Below are 13,214 nucleotides of genomic sequence, written 5' to 3'. Positions count from 1 at the left end.
ATCGTGTCTATAAAATCTCCCACCATAGCTAATTTATGTGTAAAAAACTTGGTTGCTTCCTGTGCTTAGAAATCGTGTCTATAAAATCTCCCACCATAGCTAATTTATGTGTAAAAAACTTGGTTGCTTCACTGTGCTTAGAAATCGTGTCTATAAAATCTCCCACCATAGCTACTTTATGTGTAAAAGACTTGGTTGCTTCACTGTGCTTAGAAATCGTGTCTATAAAATCTCCCACCATAGCTATTTTATGTGTAAAAAACTTGGTTGCTTCCTGTGCTTAGAAATCGTGTCTATAAAATCTCCCACCATAGCTAATTTATGTGTAAAAAACTTGGTTGCTTCACTGTGCTTAGAAATCGTGTCTATAAAATCTCCCACCATAGCTACTTTATGTGTAAAAGACTTGGTTGCTTCACTGTGCTTAGAAATCGTGTCTATAAAATCTCCCACCATAGCTATTTTATGTGTAAAAAACTTGGTTGCTTCACTGTGCTTAGAAATCGTGTCTATAAAATCTCCCACCATAGCTACTTTATGTGTAAAAGACTTGGTTGCTTCACTGTGCTTAGAAAACGTGTCTATAAAATCTCCCACCATAGCTAATTTATGTGTAAAAGACTTGGTTGCTTCACTGTGCTTAGAAATCGTGTCTATAAAATCTCCCACCATAGCTAATTTATGTGTAAAAAACTTGGTTGCTTCACTGTGCTTAGAAATCGTGTCTATAAAATCTCTCACCATAGCTACTTTATGTGTAAAAAAATTTGGTTGCTTCACTGTGCTTAGAAATCGTGTCTATAAAATCTCCCACCATAGCTACTTTATGTGTAAAAAACTTGGTTGCTTCACCATGCTTAGAAATCGTGTCTATAACATTTGTTGTGCACTTAAAATTATGCATCTGATGAGACAATGAGAATACATCTTCACCTTTCGTATGACACTATATCTTGTGGTCTAGGCGCCTCTCATGTCCAAATGATGTAACAAGTTCATTTTGAACTTCTTCGTCACCGGCTTTTTTTTGGATCTCTTCAAGCGACTTCAACTCCATAACAGCGTCATATCCCATATGCTGCACTAGGAGAAAAGTGAATTGGAGCTGAACTCAACATTCACATAGAATCAACCCTCCCCCCCATAGCAACTTGATTTGTACAAATGATGTTGTGCCATAATTGGCTTGTAAAAATAACCAATATCACAGATGTTTACATTCTATAATACTATTTCGACTGAAATATTGAAATGAATTATTGCTATAAGGTGATAAACAACAGAATGTACGATCACAGCTTTTCCGACGAATGTCTTGTCATTTTCTCACGCAAAGTCCATTTATAGGTTATTCTCGGTTGTCGCAATTTATTGATCATTGATACCTATCGACCTACAAATCTAATAACATATCTTCAATTTGATATTTCATGATGAAGCTACATGTTGTCTTGACAATTTTTTATCTATTTTAAGTGATTTAACTTCAGTCTCCTGAACCACTGTAAGGGATGGTTGCTGCCTTCATGTTATAACGAGCACCCTAGGAGCTAACAGCAAAGATCAGGAAAATATTCATGACTACTCGGCCCAGTTCCAAAGTACTATCGCCCAATAAAAGTTAACATCAATGGCCATGAAATGTTTACCACTACCCAAGAACTGGTATCCACTACAAGCTAATACTAAAGATCAGGAAAATACTTATCACTGCTCTACCGAGTACTGAGGAACTGGCGCACACAGTGGTCCAAATAGCATATCTTGGTGATAAAATTATTGATGGATGCTATATAAACATAACGATAAATATACATAATCATTTTAACCATCATTGTACTGTTTAAAAAAAAAATATAATAATTTTAAATGAATAAGTATATAATTAGGCTACATATCCAATCACGATACTGATCATTCAACATTATAATAATTCGTAGAAGTTACCTCAAACTATATATGTTACAAAATAGCATAAAACGTGATGTCTTGTTAATGAACAAAATAACACAAAATAATAGTAATGTAATGGACAAATGGAAGAACTTAAAGAAGTACTAGTTTCTGACTATGTTTAAATTTGCACAGAGATCTCCTAACCCCCAGTTCTTAACAGTCTGAAGTCCCTAATGACACAGGAATATATAGGTAGATTTAATTTCAGTTTATTAGATATTACATTTTATTCTTTTTTTCCCACCTTGATAAGTAGTTTGGACCACATGTGGCGTTTACTAGGAGCTAATAGGTTTACAATCAAGCTTTAGTTATAAATGGGTGGAAAATTGATTTGGAAAAATAATTGAGGCAAAGTTACGGTATATTGTACCATAAATATATCTTTGTGGTCTACTGTATCTAGGAGTAGAGTAGCGGGAGGATGCGCCGTTCCGCCTGTCATGGCTCCCTGTGAATTACTTATCTTGCTCTTCTAAATGCATCAGGCATGCTAGACTATAATTTAATTACATTTTCGAATAAAATAACATTATGTATTTAAATCATCACTACAATAAATTTATATGATTTGACTATATCTTTTCAATATTGTATATTTGCATAGTATTATTAATCATATTGTTTTTGTCGTTGTTCTTGGTTTATTTTTGTCTATTAGTCTATTTTCAGTTGAGTCTATTTTCAGTATTAGTCTATTAGTCGATTGAGAGTCTATTTTCTTTGGACAATAATTATAAAGTTTGTAATTATTTTAATATGATTGTAACATTGTTTAGTATTATTAATAAATTGTGTTGTTATTTTTGTAGTTATCAATTTATATCATACATTTATATTACTCACATTAAAAAAAAATAGATAAACACAAATACAAACCAGTTGGACGTCTTGTAATACTTACCATAAATTAGGAAATTTAGTTAAAAGTATAATTTAAATAGGCACTATACATATGTTAAACGTTCAACAATTATCAATACATTTCGATAACTCCTAAATTACGAGTATTGATTAAATAATGCACTAGGTTAACTATGACGTTAACGACGACTAAAATAACACTTTTAAGTTGAATAAGGCACATGGACACAATGCGGACAACGAGATGACACTGGGGGAGGCAGACACTACGGTGACAGGTGGGGAAAGTATAACTGAATATTTTTAGAATAGCTAGTTTGAAGAATTCACTCAAATCGACCCTGCTCTTCATGTGAGCTCCCTACAGTAATTCATTCATCACTGCTCAAGTGAATGATTGGGGGAGCTAAATTTAGGCAGCTAACCACCTAACCTTTTATCATACATATACTTGAAAATTAATTCCACAGTTTTTTAAAATAAAAATCAGTGACATAAGACACAAATCTGAATGTCACTGATTTACAAAAGATGGTGATAAATAATTTAACCAGTTTAATTTAAATTCGAGCACCACACATACATAAATAACAAACTTTGACTTTGGGTGTTTTTGATTTTAAGTTATTTATAAGCAACATTATTTATGATGCAACATATTTCACATACATCGCTGGTTTTAAATGAAAACTGTTACCTGTAAAATTGGCAGAAATGACTACACAAGTGTTTTGTTCAACTAACTCTTTATTATTGATAAAACTCAACACTTATAAAATAGTTTACTGTGTTTAGTTTCATACATAATATAATATAGTAGATATACTTGTAGATTACATAAAACTATCATGCTTAGGACTTTTGTAAACTGTTATGGATAATGTAATAATCACCATGGCTGTTATCAAACTTAATCATCATTTAAATCATCCACACACTTCTCCACGTGTTTGTCAAACGTTTGTTTCCATTTAAAAGTCTTTCCACAGTTGTCGCAACTATATTTACCAACACTGCTGTGCACTCTTCGATGGGTGTTAAGAGTAACTTTTTGCTTAAATGATGCTCCACAAGTTTCACACTTAAAAGGTTTTTCATTAGAATGGATGGCCTTGTGCATCTTTAACATTGTTGCCGATTTATATACTTTCCCACAGATTTCACAGTATACGGGAAGAGGATTTGAATGCGATGAATGCACTTTTTTCTTGTGTTGTAAAAATGTTAACTCATTATCAAACTCGTCATTGCAGTGTTTACAGAGGAATTTACCACTTTTAGGGTGCATACGCTGCATGTGTTTTCTCATTGTCGACTTTCCTTTAACAGATTTTCCACAGACTTCACATAAACTTTCTGAATCATGAGTTTCCAAATGCTGCTTGAGGTTTTTACTATGAAATATTTTCCCACAAATTGGGCAAGCTGATCCACAATCCTCATCACAATCAAGATGCCATGCTTTGACATGTATTTTTAATCTTTCTGGACCATCTAGCAGTTTCTGACAAATGTTACATTCTACCACTTCATAAACAGTGTGACAACTTTGTTCGTGTCTGGAAAGTAACCCGGGGGTGTTAAACTTCTTGGTACAAACTACGCACTTATATTTTTTGTTACGTTTGACATGATAAAGTAAGCTGTGCTTATTCAGAGATCTTTGACTTGAAAATTGTTTATTACACATTTTGCATTGTTGCTTAAGATAACTGCAACTGCCTGACCCTTTTCTATGCGCAAACAGACTTGTTTTGTCAAAAAATACTTCTTGACAAACTGTACATTTATACGGTTTGTGGCTGAAGAAATGAGTTTCAAGTTCTTTATGGTCACAGAATTCTGCTGTACACACTCGACAAATCAGGTCTTCTCTCTCCAAGTGTTTATGTAACAATTCTATATTGCCACATTCCACGTTACAAACCCTACATAAGGAAACACTGGTTGCTGTTTCTTTCTTTTCTGAGTCAACTTTACAATATGACGTCGTAGCATTTTTAGAAATAGAATTGTCACTCAAGTGAGAGCTTTCACTTATAATATGTTCAACATCATTATTTGAACTCAGTAGAGATTTTTCGGTTGGCTTCTTATTGAATTGGTCAACAGTATTTTGCTGAGATTTTAACGTGTCAAATTTAATATTAAGGTTCTTATTGTCCTTTGATGTTGATTGGGTCAACGCTTGCGGCAAATAACTGATATTGCTCTGTGAGTGACCTGCATTTATTCCGTTTACACACATATTTGGTCCAATCAATATCAGTTGGTTGTTGACTGGTACACAAAAATTTAATGCCATTCCGGCAACATTAGTGGGTGCCACTTGTGCCAATACTGTAGGCATAATTGAGGAGTTAATATTACGGAGTGTGGGAACCTGAACACCTGAAACTAATTGTTGTTCTGTGTGCCCAAACGGTGCACCCAGATTTTTGGATACCACTTGCGCTAATACTGTTGGTCCAACTGAGTCGACGTTATGAAATGTTGAAACTTTGCCACCGGCCACTTTTGGTTTTATCTTCTTGTAACGTAAACGTTTAGTTGGGGGTTCAATTTGTGTCAATTTACTGCGTAAAATTGAGCCATCTTGATGGTTCTGTAGAAAAGTCTTTGATTCTGATTTTATCTGTGATCCTGTATTATCTGCTGATGAAATATTGCACGATCTTGCCAGATTTTCCCCCATAACCTATAAACAAAAACACTTGTGAGCAAGTTGCTTCTTTCTATGTGTAATAACTAGAAAAAGAGTAAAGTAGTTGATGTTTTAACCAAGAGTTCAGAATTAATAGAGCCAATTTCGTAAAACACACCAACATGCCACACAGTAATTGTACTTCTGCTGTCATAAATTCTTTATTTACAAACTATACACCAATTTCGATCAGAACATTGCACTTACAAGTCTATGATTTTAGACAATGCATAACTTATAATATGAGTTTAACTTTAACCTGTTAACGAGTGCAGCAAAACATACCCAAATGAGTGCACACAGAATTTGCCGTTTGGTCCCATATGAGGGAGCACGGCATTTTCCGTTGCAGACTAATGACTGTCAGTTCGTTCTCACTGACTTACTGTGACGTCTAGCGGAGATTTTTGGAACTTTTCAGTTGTTCCTAATAGTGTCGCTAAACAGTGTTGCTAGTCCCGTATCGTGGTGGCACCTGGTGATAACTTTTAAAACTATTTTACGGAGGCGGGACACAAGACCCGCTACGCTTCCAAGGTCACCATTTTATAAGGTCACTCCCCCAGAATGACACAAAGAAGCGTAAACTACTCAGGCAGTTCTATGTATGCAAACACACAATTAGAACTGGATAAAGAAGAAAAGAAACCAGCTATAAATGTTCAACATGAGAGGTTGCCCTTTGTATATATCCTTGTTTTGAGCAGTATCACACACTAGCAAAGTTTTAAGACAAAATTATTGCTTTTAACAATCTACAATGTATTTTTATATACATTTAAACTATAATAAACAAGTTTATTAACATTTAAAAGTTTTTTTTACTTTACTTCCTAAAAGTCTGTCACTGGTCAGTGAGGCACTCAGTATGGACCGTCATAGGGGTTAACATACAATTCCAGATTTTGAAGGTGGTTGAAGTACAGTTTCAATACAAGTGTTTAATTAAACCTTTCCTGTTGAATGTTTGATAATGGAATCATAAAGCGGAGGTTTTATCCATGGCCTCGAGGATTTATTTATAGTGTGGAATTAAGATACTGTTTGAATATATGTTATCAAAGCTTGAATAACGAGATAAAAATTTTTATAAATAGGGCTATTGAAAAAGGAAGAAATCTCAAAATAGCGGATAGCATTACATGATGCCAAGCAGTTGTCACTTAGACTTCTTTCTTGTGCTGGCTTTGTAATGGATAGTTAGTACAATCTCTTTATCGAGGTGTGTGGCTTTGCCTCCCTCACTCCCGCCATCGTTAATGTTTGTTTACAAGTTATCGTCTCGCAAAACCCCCTTTATCACTATATTTATTCATTTGGTGTAAAACTTGTTTAATTGTGCGGTGATAGGAGGGCAATCTAGTTTCAACCTCCTCTTTTTTATACTATGTGCTGTTTACCGTGGTATAGTGACAATTACTTTAAGACTGAGTTGTTCAAGACCAGTTCCATGGACCAAACCAGTGCAGTTGTACTGTGCCAAGTAAGGGTGAAGACGTCATTACTGTAAGCCACACAGAATTCTTCACGTGTAATTGCATCTATTACCATATATTAGCTGGAGAAAGGAACGAGTGTATCTTGGTAATAGTGTAATACTGAAATGGTTTTCTGCTGCTGTTAAGGAGGAACTACTGACCAATCCATTTTAATTTTTACGAGAGCAAGTTTATTATTTCAAGTAAGTTGATTAGGTGATTGTAGATGTAGGTTAATATTTGATCATTAGAAATTGTATGTCTAACTTTGTAAATTTCATTTGCTATTTTATTTAGCTACTTTCTGTAAAAAGTCAAGAGAATACGAAATTTGATTCTATAGTTAGCATGTTACTATTATACTTATAAATATGTTCGTGTAATGAATTTTGCATCTATTACACCTAATTCATTACAAAAAAAGTTGGTGTTCTGCATATGAAAAACCTACTTTATATGTGTATATGTTATACATAATGTATTACTAAACTTTAGTAAGTCATTAAAAATTACTGTAGTACGTGTTTCTAGTCCACACATCCCACTACCCTCAATAAAAAACTATTTTCAGACATGTTTGATTATCCGAATACCCCCTGCACTGATTGTTTTGGTTAGTTGGCACTCTACTGTATTAGCTATTCTGGAACTGGAGAGGGAACTAGGTTCCATGCAATAGATATAAATTCAAACAAAAGTATCTTTATAGTACCTCCAGTACTAATATATTTCAGTAATTGTTCTTAAACAGTCATAATTTAATACACAGTGTTTGTACATAATGTATCAACAGTACCCACTAAAACAGAAGCTTAAGATAAAATACAGTGTTACATTGGTAATAAATGATATTTTATTACATTTATGATTTACATATATTTTATAATTACATTTCACATAATATTATTCCATAAATAATATTATCTTCTTAGTCATGTAAGACATTTAATTTAAAGCTTTTTCTACATAACCTTGTACGCTTAATTCTTAGACTTAAGCTTGTCTGATTGAAATCTCCACTTGTATAATCTGAACAGCATTAATATGTGTGTGCTTATTAAAACATTCTAAGTGATACAATAATACAGTGGGGACACTATTACCAAAATGTGGTTATCAAATGTTCTGGGTTATCCACAGCACTTAAGATTTTTTTCGTAATCCTGTCGCTACTGGAATAAATTCATTTAAAGACAGAAATTTACTGAACTGAAACAATTAATTGCTTTATACATTACTACTGCACGTAAATCATTCCGCCTGACTTCCAGATATTTTTCGTAAGTATTAATGCAGTGAGCGTCACATATGATTGTTGCTAGAACTCGGGCTTGTGTTTTTGGCCATAGCGATGTTTCCTTGCTTACACCAGAATATTATTGTGTTGAAATGTGCGTGACTTTGTAAACTTTCCTACATAACAATGTTTAACTACTATACTGTATATGTTGTTATGTTATACCTTGCTTTCCATTAGGAAGTGATTATATTCCACATATATAAATAACAAGTGCTAATTCTTGCTGTAGGCACATAACATTAACTTCAATTCTTAAAATTCAATACTAACCATAAGCAAGTTCTTTTTTTATTCAAGTCTGTCTTACCCAAAATTTAGAATATGTGAAATAGACTTGGTCCCATTAATTTCATAGAACTGTATCCAGTAAAATATTTATGTTTATGATTTTGTATTTTTTTTATACATAATTACTACATTTATCTATGTTTTAGTTAAAAATCTAAAGTAAGATACTATTTTAATTTGTATTATTGGGAAATAAATATTCATCCATGTATAATCATGTCCCTAGTGTACGTTAATTTGTGTTTTATGTTAAACGAGTTTTTTTATATTGCAGTAAAAGCATTTTCAAATTATACGTAATACAAGGTCAGTCAAAAACGACTCATCACTTGATATGCTCCAAGCTGAGTAGTTTCATATCTAGTTTAGTTTATATCAATACTGACTAGTCCTGCCAATGAGAACTCTCGCTGACAATCTTTCATACAATTTACAAATTTTGCAAGCGTGCTTCAATTTAAGGCTGGCATATTTTTATCGTCAACAATACGTTGTGCAAATATTGGTGGCAACATAATCTGTTAAAAGAATGTAACATTGTTGCTTTATCTATGGAGAGAGAACATACCAATATCTGAAATAAAGAATGAGATGTCGATAATCTGTTACTGATGATGGCATTGATAAAAATTAGAATGACGAAGTCTCAGAAAACTATATGAATTATCAAACTATTCTACATATAATGTATATGGTTTTATATCAAGCGAATTTGAACTATGAGTAAGTAAACTTTCTACTCTAAATTCGAAAGCACTTGGATGATCTGAAAACCCATTGGGATTAATAGGTGAATTGTATGGTCCTCCAACAGAAATACTAGTAAGTCAGACTACAACTTAATGTTATACACAAATTATACATACAAGTAGATAGATAGTTTGCACAAACTGCATGAATTTAATTAATTATTATATAACCAAATGGAGTTAGTTTCTGAATAGTACTTGTGATTTTGAGAATTAGTATCGATCAAATAAATATTCTTTATTTATCACCTGAAAAATCCAAGATGGTTAACTTTAAAGAATACATATTAAAACAGCCCAGGATGGAAACAAAAACCTTGAATCTTTTTAGGAATATCAAGCCCTAAATTTCATCTATAATGATGGAGGGGTGGTTACAGAACTTGAAAGACAGATCAACCTATCAAGGGACAGAAAATATCCAACTCACAAAATTACAGACAAATTATGACCATTAAGTGTTGCCCAACTCTGCAGAGGGTTTAGTCTACTTCAAGTAGTAAAAGCTATCATGCTGCCATTTACACCTACATATTTATTTACCATTTTCATCCTTCGCCCACACATTTTTTTGCATGCCTGGCGTATACATGTTTCCACTTGAAAGTCATTTCACAGTTATTGCACCGGAATTTACCCTCGCTATTGTGTACTCTTCTGTGAGTATTTAGAGTGCTTTGTTGTTTGAATGAAGCACCACAAATTTCACATTCAAAGGGTTTTTCGTCAAAATGAGTAAGTCTGTGATTTTTCAAAATCGCTTTTGATTTGTATTCTTTACCACACATTTCACAAAAGACTGGAAGAGGGATTGCTCGTTTTGAGTGAACCTTTTTTCTGTGTCTCATCAATTTCACCTCCATATCAAACTGTTCATTACAACTTTTACATACAAATGTACCGGATCTAGAATGCTCGTACTGCATGTGTCTTTTCATTGCAGATTTCCCTTTAATAGATTTACCACAGATGTCACACAAGCAATCTGTAGCGTCATGAGTTTCCATGTGTTGCTTCAGGTTTTGAACATTTGAGAATCGCTTTTCACAAATTGAACAAACAGCGTCACGTTCCTTGTTGCAATCTAGATGTGCTGCTTTTACGTGCATCTTCAACTTTTCTGGTCCAAGATACCATTTTTGACAAGTACTGCATTCTACTTTTACGTAAGCATTGTGACAAGTTTGCAAGTGGTGGTTCAGTTTCTCTAGAAGAACAAAGCCATTTCCACAGACTACACACTTAAACAGTCCACCACTCTTGTTATGGAATATTAAGTTATGTCTGTCTAGGTATTTTTTACTGAAGAACTGTTTACCACAAGCTTTGCATTCCTCTTGATAACTGCAACTCACTGATGTTTTCCTATGATCCAAAAGACTTTTCTTATCAGAAAACCTCTCTTGGCAGATCTTACAATTGTACTTTTTGTGAGTAAAGAAATGAGTTTCGAGTTCTTTGTGGCTGTTGAACTCTGCAGTACACACTCGACAGATCATAAGTTCGTTCCTCTCAATGTGTTCCTGTAACAGCTCCAGACTGCCACACTCCACGTAGCAGACCCTACAGAACGAACCTCTTGTTGTGTTATTACTTTCATCTGTCTCACTAACAGCAGATTTATTTTGATCTACTTTTAATTGTGGTAAAGTTTCTGAGGCATGCTCGTCAGTCCTCAATGGTAAACTCCCTTGATATTTATGATTAAGTTTATTTTTCTTTGATTTCACTCTGACTTGCTTTTTACATTTATTATTAGACCTAAGTCTACTATTATCCTTTGAAATGTTAGATGGACAAACTTCCTCAACATCTACAGGTGACATTTCGTTACTAGTTTTACACAGAGTGTGAAGATGATTTGCTAGAGGATTGTTTAACGAAACACTTAAGCCTGATAATACGTCTGCATTCTCACAGGACTTTAACCGATTCACTGGAAACCCTGTCAAACCAGTACAATCAAATGTAGAAATATCTACACCACCTGGAACTAATGATTCTGACTTAGCAACATACGAGTCTGTACTTAAGGAAGAATTTTGTTTAGATTCAATATGCAATGTCGAATTGCCTTGGTGGTTCTGTAGAAATGTCTTGACTCCTGATTTGTTGATTGGTCCAATGTCTGATGGAATACTGAATGAACTTGCAGGCATTGATCTCTTAACCTACAAACAAAGAAATGTGTAAGGAGGATGCTCCTAAAATCTCTTCAGACAGCTTTATATCAAATACGAACCATCCTTAAGACTGAACCACAACAGTATTTAAAGACCAAGACTGTTCTAATTCTCAAACGGAACTAAAAAACCCAAGATGAAAGAATGATCTATGTTGATAAGCAAGTGTATATATGTTACTATAACAAACCCGACAACTGCTTGTCACTCATGCTGGGTAACGTAATAGCCGACAATCATTATTTTATAGAAATATGCAAATTTGAAATCTCAGCACACTAGAGAAGGGAACGAATCTATATACATATATATATATATATATATATATATATATATGTGTGTGTATGTATGTATTTAAAACGATTTCTTGATTTTGGTATGGCGATTTTAGGTACCTAGAACTATTATTTTATAAAGATATTTGGTATCAATCAGAAGCTCTTGCACTCTAGATGTGTCTTTTGTGGATTTGAAATATATAAAAAAAAAGACCTCAACCTACAGACATCCAATGTTCTAATATTAATCTTTTGAAAGTCTATTTGTTCAGTTTAAAACAGCTAATTATTAAAATACATATGTTTCAGAGGCAGTTAATTCTTAATGCACTAACCACGTTAATATCAGATTATATCAGGTTACAACATCCATTGTTCACCTTGATATCATCTTTTTTTATTATAGTTTAAATTTCCCATATTAAAGAGAATTTTAGAATGAAATTAGAAGTAAATATATTATTATTCCTAGTGCAAGAAAAATTAGCATATGCATAGAAAACTTCAGTTTTATGTTAGAGAGGCGCTTAATAATTTTTATGCTCTTGGATTGAATTTCCTTCAGACACGTAGAGAATATTAATAAGGGCATTACAGACGTTTGCCAACCTTTTTCATTTTGACACTTTAAAAGAGGATAGACACCAGTAATCAAAATGTCAAGTTTCTTTCATTGTTAGTCTTAGTGATGACAAATATGAAATTACATATAATTTCATTTCCAGCACCAAAGGCCTTTGAATAATCGTTGTTACTATCATTAAAACCACCCTGACTTTATTCTTATTCTATCGTTATTTACATGCCATCAACACTTTTAAGTTGGTTCAGTGAATTTGTCATGATATCTTTATGAAAATACTCACTCGAAGTGCGCCTATTAAATTTTCCCAATTTTATGAAATTGAACAATTTTACCTCTTATATAGTTATTATGTTATTAAAAGTTTTGCACAAATGGATGTGCCTGTTATTTTGTATTTCTTTAGTAGAGTTTACTGAATTATTATGTTCTAGTTTTAGCTTGAGTTTCTCACATCAGGTTGCAGAACCATGTGATTGTTCTCTAGTTGCCATACAGAATGTATTGTGTGCAATCAGTTGTGTTGTTTATACAGTACGAGTAAAGTGTTATGTTTCTCAACATTTCATTGTACTAAAGATGTTTTAATACTGCGTTAATTAAAAAAATTAAACACTTCTATAGTTAAATTGTATTTTCTTGAGAATGCTTTAATAATTTAAAACCACTAACTGTTAGATAAGTGGACATAAAAAACAGTTGCGATACAAGTAATGAATGAGTGATATAGTGACTGAACCTGAATGTGAATCAGATGTCTTTGACCTTGCTTCAGGTTGACAGTAGAACTAAGTTAGTCCAAACAATCCTTGTATCTGCAATTATACTACC

General features: G+C 33.3%; 1 protein-coding gene across 6 annotated transcripts in view; it reads right to left on the bottom strand.

Annotated features, from left to right (window-relative positions):
• The window catches only part of LOC124357044 (zinc finger protein 62 homolog), an 83,898-nt gene that overhangs the window by 19,219 nt on the left and 51,465 nt on the right, over positions 1–13,214 (bottom strand). Inside the window, exon 8 of one of the 6 annotated variants that reach the window (XM_046808450.1) lies at positions 3,536–5,518. The exons of 4 other annotated variants lie outside the window; for them this stretch is intronic. In XM_046808450.1, coding sequence (XP_046664406.1) covers positions 3,731–5,518 — 1,788 coding nt within the window. In that variant the 3' untranslated portion in view covers positions 3,536–3,730. Of the gene's footprint in view, positions 1–3,535; positions 5,519–7,700; positions 11,511–13,214 lie in introns of those variants that run through there. One more of the 6 variants, XM_046808471.1, reaches the window with a different exon arrangement.

Source organism: Homalodisca vitripennis, chromosome 1 (genome assembly GCF_021130785.1).
Source record: "Homalodisca vitripennis isolate AUS2020 chromosome 1, UT_GWSS_2.1, whole genome shotgun sequence".
Lineage (NCBI taxonomy): Eukaryota > Metazoa > Arthropoda > Insecta > Hemiptera > Cicadellidae > Homalodisca > Homalodisca vitripennis.
This window is presented reverse-complemented; position numbering and strand designations above follow the sequence as displayed.